The sequence below is a fragment of the Coptis chinensis genome, chromosome 2 (assembly GCF_015680905.1).
Source record: "Coptis chinensis isolate HL-2020 chromosome 2, ASM1568090v1, whole genome shotgun sequence".
Classification (NCBI taxonomy): domain Eukaryota; kingdom Viridiplantae; phylum Streptophyta; class Magnoliopsida; order Ranunculales; family Ranunculaceae; genus Coptis; species Coptis chinensis.
The window spans coordinates 111350808-111366820 of NC_141457.1; the positions used below are offsets into that span (position 1 = coordinate 111350808).

At 37.2% G+C, this 16013-nt stretch overlaps 2 protein-coding genes across 3 annotated transcripts; both read left to right on the plus strand.

Annotated features, from left to right (window-relative positions):
• Positions 1-5768: 5768 nt before the first annotated feature.
• FUC95A (1,2-alpha-L-fucosidase) lies at positions 5769-12469 on the plus strand. 2 transcript variants are annotated; one of them, XM_086592174.1, is made up of 11 exons: positions 5769-5973; positions 6367-6662; positions 6823-6968; positions 7235-8139; positions 8690-8822; positions 9523-9681; positions 9997-10221; positions 10324-10425; positions 10805-10940; positions 11522-11717; positions 11806-12469. In XM_086592174.1, exons 2-11 carry the CDS (start codon positions 6437-6439, stop codon positions 12122-12124), a joined length of 2547 nt encoding a protein of 848 aa, XP_086448300.1. In that variant the 5' UTR covers positions 5769-5973; positions 6367-6436; the 3' UTR covers positions 12125-12469. The 2 variants fall into 2 exon arrangements, with proteins under 2 accessions (XP_086448300.1, XP_086448301.1); XM_086592175.1 differs by having other exon boundaries at positions 5825-5964.
• Positions 12470-13219: 750 nt separating this feature from the next.
• LOC147520648 (uncharacterized) lies at positions 13220-14757 on the plus strand. The gene is made up of 3 exons (XM_086592177.1): positions 13220-13417; positions 13521-13696; positions 14515-14757. The coding sequence occupies exons 1-2, from the start codon at positions 13287-13289 to the stop codon at positions 13672-13674; spliced, it is 285 nt and encodes a 94-aa protein (XP_086448303.1). The 5' UTR covers positions 13220-13286; the 3' UTR covers positions 13675-13696; positions 14515-14757.
• Positions 14758-16013: the final 1256 nt, after the last annotated feature.

The window sequence follows — 16013 nt, forward strand, 5'->3', positions numbered from 1 at the left end:
ATCATTACGTTTACTTTAGCAACTCTTGTATGCTAATGATATGTTTATAGCCTCAAGAAGCAAGACTGAGATTGATGAGTTAAAATAACTTTTGTCCTCAGAGTTTGAGATGAAGGACTTGAGTGAAGCTAAGAAAATTCTTGGCATGGATGTTCAGAGAGATAGAGCAAAGTGCAGAGTTTGGTTGTCTCAAAAGACATATTTGAAGAAGGTACTACAGAAGTTTGGTATTGATGAGAACACTAAGTCTGTGAGTACTCCTCTTGCCCCTCATTTTAAACTTAGTGCTACTATGCCTTTGAGTTTCGATGAGGAACGTGAGTACATGACTCATGTTCCATATGCTAGTGTTGTTGATAGTTTGATGTATGCGATGGTATGTACTAGGCCAAACATTTCACAAATTGTTAGTGTTGTTAGTAGGTATATGCACAATTCTGGGAAGAAATATTGTTGGTACTGTAGATGTTGGTTTGAAGTTTGAGAGAATGTATTGTCACTACAAGAAAACAGGTTATTAGCCACGGCCCAAAACCGTGGCAAAAAACTTTTACCCACGGTTAACATCCGTCACACGACCGTGGGCTTTTTGTGCGTCGGTAATAGTGTGCCCACAGTCATGACCGTGGCAAAAGCCAACCAATAGCCACGGTCATTGCGTCGGTCTAAGTCCGTGGAAGTCAGCGGCGACCTAGTCCGGGGAAATGCTGGTTTTGCCCACGATCGCGACAATATTAGCCTTTGCTCGATGTGTGGGAAAAGACTTTTTTTTATTAAAAAAAATTTAGGGCCAATGTCACATTTCAACCTGTTTCTACACATTTTTTTATAATTAAACAACCACCAATTGTCCACAAAACTTTCTACAGATTCTTTATTACACAATTATCAACAATTATTAAAAAATAGTTAATAAGGAGAAATACAAGTTGTTCAATTGAAAAAAAAAGAAAATATAAGTTACGTTTTACTCTAAAATAAGAACATGGACTTCAACACACCGATCTTCATCATCTGGCCTTCACTATACCGTTAAGGCAAGTCTAACCTTTTATATTCTTCAGGCACTTCATGCTTCCCACCATCATCACTTCCATATGGGAAACTAACCTTCACAGCATACAAAAAATTCTTATTTAATTGAATAAATTCCAAAATAGTTGTTGCAAAGAATGACCGGGGAAAAGAAAAAAAAATGATTCGTCAATGTACATTCTCACAATCAAGTTGTTTTAAAGTAAGGTCCTTGTTTTTTAATGTAAATTCTCACAAGAGAAACCATTTATTTAGGAAATTCAATGTATCAAAATAAACTAGCATGCATACCACAAAACACAAAAGTAAAATGCAATCAACCCACGTGTGAGTAGCAATTATAACCCAATGAACACAGAACAAATCAACCCCTATGCCAAGTATGCGACCACTAAACAACATGTCGCCAATAACCAACTTTGAAACATGCTCCTCATGTGGTCAGTAACACAAGCCAACTTTGAGAGTCACCATGTACCAATAACCTTACATAGATGCAGTGCTGCTATTATACCCCATCTTAGTATACTCATGTTCATTGAAAATAAAAATAAAAATAAAAATAAAAATAATCTTAATAGACTCATAAAAACTTCATCCTTAGAAAACAAGGACCAATGTATTGAAAATCTGAAATCTATTAAATATTGGGGGCAACAGAAATATTTTGTAATTCATTGACAATATCATATCCTTTCTAGCCTATATGACATATATCAACCTCATGTGTCTACAAAAGATAAACATGATACATAATACATATCAAAGGTCACAACTAAAAGAATAAGATGTGAACTTCAAAGAACTAAGTAAATTTTAAATACTAGCTAGTTGCTTGTCAATGTATGAAAAACTCCAGGAGATTATACCTAGCACGAATTTAAGCTCCAACGAATTTCCTTGTACTTGTCAATGTTAAAGAACTCCAAGAGTTTTCCCAGGCATCTGCTAGACAAAGGAAGAATGTTTACATTAGCACCCTAATTATGATCTTCCAAATCCAATCATATATAAGTACCTTTATCTATTGCTTAAACACAACCTCATCAAGTTCAGCATATATAAAAAATCAAGTTAAGGTCCTTTGTGTCGTAAAATAACTCTTATTTCAAATACACATACAAAAAAAATATCTCTAGCTTTCTGTACTTCTGATATAATGATATCAATTCAAGTAGTTTTGTTAACCTGAACCCTAAACCCAAATTACTTGGTTGAAGTGCATGTTCACAGACTTCCGGCAGTATACGGAGTATTGATTAGTAAAGAAGTTAACCAAATATTGAACTATTAAATTAAATAGGTCATGGAATTGGTCAAATCAATCCATCGTACAGAGGATGTAGAGGTATCATCCATTAGAAAACCTATTTAACCATCCTTAACAATAAAAGTCAACAAAATCAGTCACAATTAATACTCGTGGTGGGAATAGCTCCAATGCCAAGTTACAATACTCAAGGTTAACCCAATATATTGGGAGCCTAAGAGTTGGGCCCTTTTAGAAGTCCAAGATAACTGCATACACACATTATCGAAAATCAATATATACTAAAAGAGCTAAACTTACCAGGTAGCGGAACAATGAGAATATCACCAGCCTTAACAACAATACTACCCATAGCACTAATATTCATAAGATCGAAACGTAGTAGAATACCTTCTTTCGCAATACCTTGCCAACTAATCCATAGGCATAACAAGATCTGATGAATAAAACAACCGCAGAGAAAATTATCGAGTAGAGTTATAAAAAGTACAAGACAATAAAACAACTAAACTCTCCCCAACAATCAAGTCTGATGGGATCCGTATCGATTTAGCATCTCTAAACCGATCAAAAGAAATAAACAAGACCAGTTAGAGAATACCAAGCCAGCAATAGATGAAATTGTATATCCGAAGGGCATGTTTTAAAATGCGTAGAAACAGATTTATGGATACCATCTACCCAAGAACAGGTAATAGGGATCATTAAAAAGAGATGGGAAGGAATGATAAGGCATTCAACATATGAGATACCATTTGCATTGGTAGTTAAAAAAGATATTAGGTCGATTCGGAAAAAGGCAACGACTTCGGAGACTTTGAGGTCAGTGTAGAAAGTGTAACCAAACATTGCATTGCAACAATCAGAATTTGAGCATTGTTCAATTGTTGATTTTGAGTGGACTAGTGTATTTAACCAAAATGTTTTAGCAAGTTCTTTGACTGTAAGTAAAGAGCTTTTAGAGTACGTAAATAGAGAGCTTTAAGAATATGTGTACAAAGAAAATGAAGTGTTTGATACATTACATTTAAATCCGAACATAAACAACAAGTAAAAGAACAAAGATTGAGTTTTTCACCAAAATTACCAACAACCGCGATTACATTTAAATGAACACCTTTGAGTTCAGAGAAACCCCAAATCGAACAATCAAAGTCCATAGCGAAATAAAACATTCAATACCGGTTGGTGGAGAGAGGGAACCCAAATTTATACCAAATGCTCAAAAATTTTCCCCGCCAAAATAGAAAAGCTTTTAAGAACAATCCCTAAATGACAACCTTTGCTCAACTTTTTGGTTTTAGTTTCTATTCAAATTTAGTAATCTTAAAATCAGTTTTCTTTCCAAACACTCAAGAAATTAGGCAACAATTTTGATGAACTGGGTTTTGGGAAACCAAAACTTGGAAAATAACTTCAATTAAACTTGAAAAGTGAAACCCCAATGAACGAAAATTATCAAAGTTTGAAATTTTTTAGATTTACCTTAAGGAAGAACAAAAGAGATTTTTTCATCTTTGATGTCGAATTGAACCAAGAAGAGATCGTCCCCCTCCTCCCCTCAAATCCCAACGACTTAATTATAATTTCGATTCAGCCGGTGTCACAAAAAATGGGGATGAAAGTTTATCTCGTTGTGTTGAAGAAGAATTTAGTTTAAGCTTCTAGGCTTTTTCTCAAGTTCATTTTTTTTTCGTATCACGTATGTTATTAGGTAGACCTTTGCCTATGGTTCTTGACTTCACAGCAACCATCGCTTAACAGTGGTTAAAGGATGCAAAATTGGTCCACGGTCCTTTTAGGAGTAGCGACGGTCACAAACTGTTGGGTATCTAGCGAGGGTAATTGACCGTGGGTAAAAAATCAAGGCATCCGTGGCCAAAAGCTCATTTTCTTGTAGTGTGTAGATGTTGGTTTGAAGTTTGAGAGGGATACTAGTCAACTTTGTGTGGGTTATGTGGACTTTGACTATACAGGTGATTTGGATAAGCGTCGGTCCACTACTGGGTATGTATTTACTTTAGTTGGTACTCTGGTGAGTTGGAGGTCTACGGTTGTATTGTCTACGATAGAGATAGAATATATGACAGTGACTGAGGCTATGAAAAAGGCTATTTAGTTGCAGGATTTGTTGGATGATTTGGAAATTGTGCAGGATCGGTTTAAGATTCATTGTGATAGCATGAGTGCTATATATTTGGCTAAGAACCAAGTTCATCATGCCCGAACGAAGCACATTGATGTGCTGTTTCATTTTATCAGAAAGATTTTAGAAGAGGGTGATATCTTACTTACTAAGATAGATACCAAGGAGAACCCCGCTGATATGTTAACCAAATTGGCTTTTGGAGTCAAGTTCCACCATTGCTTGGACTTGATTCGTATCTTTCATTTGAGATGATTTGGCTCTTATGAGCATATGTGAACTACGATTGGCTTGATCTCGTTTAGAGAGTACGTAGGTAACCATTATGTGGTGCAGTCATTGTTGGTCCTTCGAGACATTTGCTTGGTTCTTCGAGACATTTGTTTGTTTTGGTTTGGTATAGCGGATTGGTAAGCTCGAATTTGATAAATTCTTGCCAATGTGGAGAATTGTTGGGATGATGGGCCTAATGGGCTTTGGTAGCCATATGCCGAAATGAGCTAAAATTTCGTATTTCTTTGAAATTTCAACTACACTATAAAAACAAAGTTAAGATTTTAACCAAAATGTGATGAGAGATTTGTAAGTTATTTTAAAAATAGACTTTCGGTGTTCTATTGAACAAGGTGAATATGTAACACTATTTGATTATCTCAATTTGAAATTTCTCATTTGATTGTGGATGTTGATGCTTATGGAATGACTCACACAACTCACAGTGATTTTTGTGGAATATTTCTAAATGACTTTTACAAAATCTTGCTTTCAGGACACAATAATTTATCAGTTTAGTGTTTCTCTTGTGCTCAACCAAGTTGCCATAAAGCGAATTTGTGGACAGACTTGTCCACAAACACTGCTTCTCATTGGTCCAAACACTTTGTAGGCCAAATAAACAGGTTTTTCGGATAGGTAAATAATATTTCTGGGCAGCCTCTCCACCAATCAGCACACGAGGTCTTGTGAACAATAAATAGTTGTATGTCCCCAAAATTATTCTCAAGTTGTTATCTATTTTTGAAAACGTTAAAGTACTAAAATTTGCAAATATACAACATGGATTGGATTCTGACAATGAAATGTAGTTGGACCCTCATGTCGATCTCGATCTGGGAGCAGTTCCGAAAAGCTAAAATTTGGTGAGTTGTCACCATTTAAGTGGATTAAATGTCTAATTGTTGGTAAGAGTTTTGTACAGTTGGTTTATTATTTTCTTAATCTTTGGTGACAGATTATGGATTGGAGATTTGGAGTACACTGTGATGCCATGCTGCTTGTTCGTAATACAATTCGCCTGGGTTCAGTCTGGGTTTGTTTAGTTATGATAAATGGTGCTGAACATGGAGTTAGAGTACGTCTGTTGGCTGATGACACCCAATATCCCAATCTACTACTTACGTAGTTAGCCCGAGATTGGGATAACTCACAGAGCATCGTAGTTGATTCTCTTTCAAAGTTTCGGAAAATCTATTGGTTTTTTGATTTGCAGATACTGGATGGTGGTGAGCAGCTGGTAATCCTGGTTTTACAATTACATATTTTATTGTTTTACATCATCCGTGACTCTGATTATTGCTTTGGAAATGGAGATTGGACAGTGTTCTGATTATTTAGATCTTCCTAGGTAGTCTAAAACTCTAAATAATGATATCCAAGAGACAAAGACCATTAGATTCTGCTTCCTTCAAGAAGACAAAAAGATGTTCTGAAAATGTGATCACTGATGACCCAAAGAGGGAAGTCAAAAAAGAGTTGAGAAAAAGTAGAAAAGTTCCCTTTTTTCCAGAGTTTCAAAAACTTTTTTTGGCCAGTGTAAGCGTGGGTATTCAAAGCGACAATGGTCCCACTCTGCTGCAGTCAGTGTCATCTCCATACCATCTACCTCTTTTCTCATTTATTTTTTCACTCTTTTCAGATTCACTCACCATCACAAAATAGTCAAAAATATCTTTTGGGCATCAAACATTCTCACCACCACTGTTTTCATGGAAAACGGAGAAGAAGAGTGGGTTTTGGTTTCTCACCCAACAGAGCAAGACATTTGGAGTCCAACCTTTAATGATGGTGATGATGGGGAGACGACAACCCAACCTTTGAAAATTCGATTTTCTGAGCCTGCAAAACACTGGACTGATGCTGCTCCTATTGGTAATGGCCGTCTTGGTGCCATGGTTTGGGGTGGTGTTGTTTCTGAGTTGCTGCAGCTTAATGGTATTCACTTTCCCTACAAATGCCCTTTCTTACATTGCTTCTGTTGAGCTGTATCTAGTTAGTTCTTTTACAGTAATGCTGCTATGTGCTTAAAGGCTAATTGACAATTTGAAACTTGTCTGAACATTAGTCACTCATTATTGTTCGAATTCTTATGCAGAGGATACTCTTTGGACTGGAGTGCCGGGGAATTACACAAACTCTGATGCACCGGAAGCACTGTCACAGGTTAGAGAACTTGTTGATAAAGGCAAATATCCTGAAGCCACCGAAGCCGGCTTCAAATTGTCGGACAAGCCCTCAGATGTATGGATCTTTCTTCTTGTTGGCTTCCAATTGAGTTTTAAGTATTATGAAATTCCACTTAAAGACTGAAGCTGGTATAAATTTATTATATGATTTGCATTTTATATGAACCAAGTCCAGATTGATCCAGTAGGTTGACCCTCTACATTACTAAGTGTTATCAATTTAGTCAGGCTACAACATTAGGATAATAAGGATTTGCTTGAAAGCAAACTCCAGTAGTTTTAGTTTATGTCTCTTATAATTATGTCATTTCTATTTTGAAGGTCTACCAGCCTCTAGGCGATCTCAGGCTAGAATTTGATGATTCCCATATTGCATACGATGTCAAATCTTATCAAAGAGAGCTTGATTTGGATACTGCTACAGTTAAAGTGAAATATTCTGTGGGTGATGTAGTGTTTACAAGAGAACATTTCACCTCAGGCCCCCATCAGGTGATTGTGACAAAGATTTCAGCAAGCAAATCGGGTTCTCTGTCCTTTACAGTATCCCTAGACAGCAAGTTGCATCATCAATCACATGCAAATACCGAAAATCAGATCATAATGGAAGGAAGTTGTCCCGGTAAGAGGATCCCTCCACACGCAACTTTGAATGACAGTCCAAAAGGAATTCAGTTTACGGCAATCCTTAGTTTGCAGATTAGTGATGGTGTGGGAGTGGTGCAGGTTTTGGATGATAAAAAGTTAAAGGTTGAAGGTTCAGACTGGGCCGTATTGCTTTTGGTGGCTTCATCTTCTTTTGATGGACCATTTACCAAGCCAGCGGATTCTAGAAAGGATCCCACTACACAGTGTCTTAATGCATTAAGTTCAGTAAGAAAGACATTGTACTCTGATTTGTATGCACATCATTTGGATGATTATCAGAAACTTTTTCATCGGGTTTCACTGCAACTTTCAAAAAGCTCTAAGAACGACAAAATTGATAAGTTTTATGGGATGGAGAAACATAAGTCATGCACAATAGATTCTTACAGAGATCAAATCAGTCGTGATTTGGTTTCAACTGCAGAAAGGGTGAAATCCTTCAAAGTAGATGAAGATCCTTCTTTGGTGGAACTTCTGTTCCAGTATGGTCGATATTTGCTTATCTCTTCTTCAAGGCCAGGAACTCAGCCATCAAATCTACAGGGAATATGGAACAAGGATGTTGAGCCGGCATGGGAGTATGTTTTGCTCTCTCTTTGAATTGATATATGTAGTTTGTACATGCAGATTTTTCTTTTGCTGTTTGATTTTGCTGATTTACTTGACATGGCATATACATCATTCGGAATGTGTTTTCCTATCAGTGCATCTTCTGAAGATGTTTTCCTTGTTCAATACGATAAAGAGTTCATCAACTTATCGTTACTCTGAAAACTAACTAAAAGCAATGGTATACTCCAAAATGTGACAAGTATACTCCATTGCTCATGTGTTTCCATTTTTGTTACATTATCTTACTCAGTTTTATTTCAATTGCTGATACTGACATATTTTCCGAGTTCAGACAAATATTAAGCCATGAGCCTGAATTTTCTTCTACATCTTATCTACTGAGTTGTTTACGCTATAGTGATGTGTTCTGCCACTTTTTAAGTGCACAATAATTTGTCTTCATTCTTCAAGAAACAGCTCTACCGGAATTTTGATGGATAATATTAATCCCCTTCATATTTAGTGCAACAGTTTTGTTTTGTTTTCGAATTTGAATGTGATTCGTTTTTCTCTCAGTTGTGCTCCTCACTTGAATATCAACCTTCAAATGAATTACTGGCCTTCCCTTTCTGGTAATCTTCATGAGTGCCAGGAGCCTTTGTTCGATTACCTGTCCGTCCTGTCAATCAATGGGAGCAAAACAGCACGAGTAAGGTTCAAAGCTTATTTCCAACACATTTTTTCTGTATTTTTGCATTAGATTGCCAGTCCAAAGCTTGAGTAAGGTAGGAGGGTGGGTGAGGCTGACAGCCGGTGTAATGCTTTGTTATCTCCTACCTTGGCACTTGATCCTTCAATTCCTTCAGCATGTGCTTGGGCATACTTTTGGGCAGGACATGCTGCAGAAGATGGAATTGAATGGAGGAACGCAGTTGTTCCTGTTGGCCCTAAACATTGTATAATTGGAAAGACATTAGAGCCTTGGGGGATAATTTCAATTGTGACAACTGACAAGAGGCATCTAACAAGCTTGTAGATGCCCTGCTAGATGGTTAGGTAAGGTGTAGAAGCTTTACAAGCAGCGGTAGCTTGTGTCAGATAAGTTCATCCATATGGAAAGAACCATCTGTTGTGTAAAGGCTGTTCTCCCCAAAGAGTGCATGTCATGTTGTACCACAGAAGTGACATAACATAGGCATTGATCAGTATGGCCAGATCCTTAAGACTTGTATGCGAAGTCTCCACAAGGTGTGAACGCACTGGAACATGCTTATAAACCTCCCTTCTTATCTGCAATCTTCTTATTGATCTGGGATCGAACATCCAAGCTTTAGAAATGTACGCACAGCTGCACAGCTTCTTTGATGAGATCTGGAAAGCTACTTAAACTTGATTATCGTGTTTTACAGGTCAACTATGAATGTAGTGGTTGGGTAGCACATCAAGTTTCTGACATTTGGGCTAAAACATCACCAGATCGAGGTGATCCCGTGTGGGCATTTTGGCCAATGGGTGGAGCATGGCTATGTACCCACATGTGGGAGCATTTTACTTACACAATGGATAAAGTAAGAGTACGAGCTATTGAATGAACATTGTTTTACAGAGTATTTATTATGTAAGTAGTGGTGAATTTACATATTTAAATATGCAACAGAAATATGATTGGTTTTGGCATCCATGGTTTTTGACTTTGGATGGGAGTTTTACCATGAAATGACTCCAGTCTGATCCCTCAAACGTCCAATTTTTCCCAAATAAATCAAGCTGTCTACAGGATCTTTTGCATTTCTGAGTTAACCACGCCTAGCCATAGTATTGAGTCTTACTTGTTTAATGTGGCTACTCCTTGTTTAGTTTGCTCAACATTTCTACCCTTCTAGGGATTTTTAGAAGATAAAGCATACCCGTTGCTGGAAAGTTGTGCATCTTTTCTGTTGGATTGGTTGATTGAGGGCCGAGCAGGATATTTGGAAACCAACCCATCAACTTCACCAGAGCACAGGTTTATTGCCCCTGATGGTAAGCCTGCCAGTGTAAGCTATTCATCGACTATGGATATGGCTATCATAAGGGAGATATTCTTTGCAGTTATTTCTGCTGCTGAGGTAATTACATTGAAATATGTGCATTGACCCAACTTATAGATCTAGTATTCTATCATTGAATCTTTATCAACTCTTTTCATTTGTGCATCATCTTATGACTAGATTTTGGGAAGAAGTGAAGACAAATTAGTTCAAAATGTTCAGAAAGCAGAGCCCAAACTCTACCCAACAAAAATTGCTAGAGATGGTTCCATCATGGAATGGGTAAGCAAAAGTTAATACATATATGACAAGATAATGAAGATATTTGATGTTTCCAAAACCCACTATGATGTGACTTGAGGAGTTCAAGTTTATAATAAGAGGGTCCGAATTGTTTCCTTTGATGGTAATAACCTTCATTTTCACCAAAAGTCAGCTCCTGACCCATCTTCATGTGGGCCCTGTAATGCCTGTATGTGCATTGCATAGTTTTGTATTATGTTATTTGTGAGGATCCTATGGCGAGAGCTTTATGTTCGTCATGACTAGCTCTTAAATTATCTTCAAGTGACCCATTCAGCATGCAACTTAATATTGTATAGAGCAGGGAACCACTTTTATATGCTTGTCAAAGAAATTTGAGATGTCTGTGAAATGGCAGGCAGAAGACTTTCAAGATCCAGAAGTGACTCATCGGCATCTGTCGCATCTCTTTGGTCTATTTCCAGGTCATACAATTAGTGTTGAGAATACTCCAGACCTATGTAAAGCTGCTGCCAACACTCTTTACAAGCGAGGTATGTCAAAATTGTGTACGAAAATGCTCCCAATCCACATTATTAACTAAATTGGGTCAAAATTTAATTCTATGATTATAGCCTGTTCAGTATCCTGTAAAAGACCAGACCTCGACCTCTGGGATTGGCAGGGTTCTTGTCACATCTTGATGTGCTTTGACTACACTCAGATAGTACGATAGAAGCATATCTTGTGGCTTCTAATTAGCTGCGAAATTGAAGATCTCTTGTTTGTCTTTGCATTAATAAACTTTTTTGTGCTCTTGACACACTTTCAGTTTTTCCAGCATGCGGTGAGCTTTTCTCTTAATACATCGTATATTTTATCCTGCATGCAACCGTTATCACTATACCAAACTACAAAAGGGTAAACATAGCTAAAGTTTCAGAAATCTTGAGTGTATACCCTTGCACAATTGAATTTTACGACCTCCATTGATAAAATCTGGAGTGTTTTTTTACAGTAAGAATGGTCTATCAGCATTGTGGTGATTCTCTCACAAGCCTTGAGAGAGTGAAATGGTATGCTTCTGAATAGCCAATAAAAAGTGACATAAGTTTTCTTTCTTTGTCTGGGACAGGAGAAGAAGGTCCGGGATGGTCTACTACTTGGAAGACGGCTCTGTGGGCTCGTCTTCATAGCAGTGAACATTCGTATCGGATGGTCAAACATTTGATCAACTTGGTGGACCCAGATCACGAAAGTGACTTTGAAGGAGGGCTTTATAGCAACTTATTTACTGCACACCCTCCTTTCCAGATTGATGCCAACTTTGGGTAAGCAACATTAATATACGTCTGATGGAAATATTTTATAAAAACAGAGTGATTTGGTGATGATGAATAATGTGTGTTTTGGTTTTAGTTTTACTGCAGCAATTGCAGAAATGCTCGTTCAGAGTACCATGAAGGACCTGTATTTGCTTCCTGCTCTTCCACGGGATAAATGGGCTAGTGGGTGTGTGAAGGGTTTAAAGGCTCGCGGAGGAGTGACTGTCAGCATCTGTTGGAGAGAAGGAGAACTACACCAAGTTGGTCTCTGGTCAAAGGATCAAAATTCATTAAGAAATTTACACTACAATGGAACTGTAGTTACGATGAGAGTGTCTTCTGGATATGTTTACACATTCAACAATCGGCTGAGATGTGTGAAGAAACACTCCCTCTTGGGGAGTAGTTTTTAGTTGGGACTGTCAAATGAAGACAGGAAGAGTGTTAGTTCTTTCTTTCATTAGCAAGTCAACCAAGTCTTTACCTTTTTTTCTCCAGAGGTCCTATTTTCTGGTGCATCAGCCATCTAGATGTAGTGAATTTTGTTTCAATGAGTGAACATTTAGTGATTTTCAGAGGCATGTTTGCAGAAGCAATTGTTAAAGTTGATCATAATAGGGCCTGGCTTGTTGGATTTAAATTCGAATTCCTGTCAAGTGGGAATATTGACTATCATAAAAAGCATGGCCCTATATGAAATTCTTATTTGATATGGATCTAGGTGACTATTGAAAGCTTAGTGATCGTATTTGTTGTTATCCCTACAAATTTTACTGATCTGAATGGACATACGCTTATAGCTGTCATCTTTCAAACTTGAATAACTAGTATAACTGTTAGCAACTTGAATAACTAGTATAACTGTTAGCCGTTGGGAGTGAGCGGAGAGGTAATGTGAGTTTGGGGCAAGAAAAAGAGAATAGAGACTGAAAACAGTCAGATAGAAACCAAAACAATATTTTGGGCCATATAACCCTCGGCCCAGAATGTTCACTCCGTCACTTGACTATCAAAAGCCTGAGTATTGCGAGTACCCTAATTAACTACAACCTAAACCAAATAAAACCCAATTCTAACCTAAATTAGGCTGTTAATATCTATTCTCATAGGGACGAGATTTGAGACTGTTGATGTGTGATCGAATAGTTCGAAAATCAAAACAAATTTACATTCTTTCTCTTTCTTTTTGTTTTTGATTTTCGGACCGTTAAATCACACATCCAAATGGTCTCAAAACCCTTATCCCTATGAAGATATCCTCGGTAAGCTAGGCCTTTGTTTGTTTGTGTGTGTGTGTGTGTTTTTTTTTTTTTCCCGATAATTATTAGGCTGTTAATTGAGTGGTTTAGAAATTAGAAATGGATTGAGGGCGATTCTTACGAACCAAGTTAAGCATTTTCCCGTGATTTGAAGTTTTTGAACCCTATCCAATCGAATTACCATAAACAGATCGCATCCAATTAACTGACCCACTTGACACCTGGCTTAGTCTTATTCGCTAGACAAATGCTGACCTGGCCCTTGAAAATGTTCTTAAACCCAGAACACACAAAAACTCTTTTCTAGAGAACAAAAATGGCTTTCCGTGGTTCACTTTCAAGGTCACTCCTTTCGACTGCAAGATCTGCCTCATTCCGGTCATCCGCACCCCGCCTTCGCCCGTCTCCTCGTTTTCAAACGCGCCGTTTTTCTACCACAAACCCTAGGTGTTTTTTTTTTATCCTTAAACCCCAGGGCTTATTATTTCATTTTCATTTTCCCTTCTTATTCATTTCATTAAAAATATATTTTTTGTGTTTGTGTTAAAAGGACATTTGGAGAATTGGGAGCAGCGCAATCTCTTATTCTGCCACTGCAATATGTTGTTTTTGCCCCTTGCCTGACATCTCACCTCACTGTCAACGCGCGAGCGTGTTGCGAGTTGTCACACGGTACCTTCTGCCGTTCTTGTCAAGATCGCTAATTTCTTTTCTCTATTCCCCTCTGTGAGTCTTGCCATTTTTACGGCATTGATTCACTCTTATTTCGTTGGACTCTTTTTTTTTGCATTTTAGTTATAATATATACTGCCAACACTGTATTAGTTGTTTTATTAGGGCATTTCTAATGGGGTGTGTAAACCGTATAGAGTGGAAATTTTACACTCTAGATATCAAAAAACTGTCAATGGGAGTGTTATACCGTAGGTAATAGAGGATTAGTTGATAGAGAGCTTTTAAACGACACTCGAACATACCTCTGAGTAAAAACAAATTCAGACATCACTTGTCGTCTCTATCTATTTCTAAAGTCATTCGGAGACGTCCCACTTTAATTTAATCCGAATTTAAAATTGAATTTTTTTATACTTTTCCATTCTAATGACACTTAGATAGCACCTATGTGGAGGTGTAATTTTATACCGCATTGAAAATGACATTAGATGGATGGGAAGTTGGGTTAAGGATACTACTTTTTCACTTTAACATATATGACAACTAACTAAATTTGAAAAGAAGGAAAGAACTCAAGAAAAGAGCTTCAACTTTAATTGGTCTTTCTTATTGCAAGAGACACTGGTGGCACTACCAAAGTAAGCTTCTAATTTAAGCAATTTAAGATTGCAGACACGTACACATCATCACGGAAGTAGAGGGAATAGCTATATAACCTATATTTGCTCAGTCTGAGTTCTTCATTAGTAGAATTTACTTATCATATTCATGTCATTTGCAAATATTCGTGTTCTTTTTTGTAATAAGAGGTAATACTTTGTTGCACGTGTTTCTTGAACACATATAGTGAAATTTGTTATTGGTTTCAGGTACTTGAATTGAATTGAATATTAAATCAGCACTAAAGAGTGCTACAACATCTGTGGTCCACAGTCTGTGAGAGGTGTTTGCTGGTGATAGTATCTTTCTATTTTTTTTTTCCATTAGTAAAAATTAGTTAGTATCTGTTGCTATTTAGGTGAATAAGCTTCAGGTCCTTTACTTCAATGATAAAGGAGAAGTGACTGCGATTTTTCATTTGATTTCTAGCTTTAATGATTATTGTTTGGCAAGATAGTTGGTTTTTCGTGCATTTTGCAAGAGAAAAAACTGGAGAAGAAACTTATAGTAAAATGATAAATGAAAGCTTTGAAACTGTTAACCAGTTTAGATACGTAAAATTTGCACGGTCACTCAGAAATCAGCGTGCCTGTATTTGATCATTTATCCATGTCTATCTAGGAAATGTTGATTGGTTGGATGGTGGCCATCAGGACTGCAAAGTTTGCCTGGGCATCTTGGTTACCCATTGCCTTTGTCTCTGTCTAGATGCCTTGCAGATTTTGCAATCAATGACACCAAACTATTGCAATGACACAACCAAATGTGGATGGAAGGTTCCTTTGCTGCGTGCCTGACTTTCCATATATGAAATTCCTCCCATTCCCCATGTGTTTTACATTACAAATACGACTATAACAAAAGCACTTCTCATAATTTAATCTTTAGAGCAAGTCCAATGGGGAGCAGTTATAATGGGATGTTAAAAGATGCCACATAGGCCTTTTAGCAGTTCAGTCAAATTTGGCAACCTAAATTCGAAAAATCAATCTAATGGGAGACTTTTAGCAGCTATTAAGTTCGGGATACGAACGGTAGAGAGTTTCTGCCGTCTGTACGTTAAATTGCAACGGACGGCATAAACTCTGTAATCTGTCTAGTCTAGACATCCCAACGGCTAGAAATGGTTAGGTTTTTCTGAAATTATAAATTTATAGCAACTATTTTACACAACTCTCTCACTATTTGCTCCAAATTCTCATACAATTTCTATCTATTCCAACTACAACAATCACTACTCTAAGTACAACAATGGATCTAAATGAACATGCAACTATATAAAATAAAAAAAAAGTCTACAAGGTCCGCTAATTTTTCAATTTAAGAAGACGAGACTCTTTGCAAAGCATGAAATATATGTTAATGAAGATCTAATTGTTGGTGTGGGGTAACGAGTCATACTATTAGGAGAGAATATTAGAGACATTTTGAGAGAATGTTGGCGAAAACAACAAGAGAAGTAAAGATTTGGTGTCCACTCGATTTGAACACATCCAAAAAAGTTGCAATCGGTGGGTGGAAATTATTTCTTCTTCGGAGTGGACAGCAAGAAGTGGCACAACGATCCAAGATCGGTTAGCCGAGACAAAAACAACATATATGTTGGCTCATAACACACTTTCAATTTGAGCATTGTTGGGTCATCTTCAATGATAGCCCAAAATAGAATGAATAATTGGAGAGCCGGTCCACAACTACATCGAGGAGA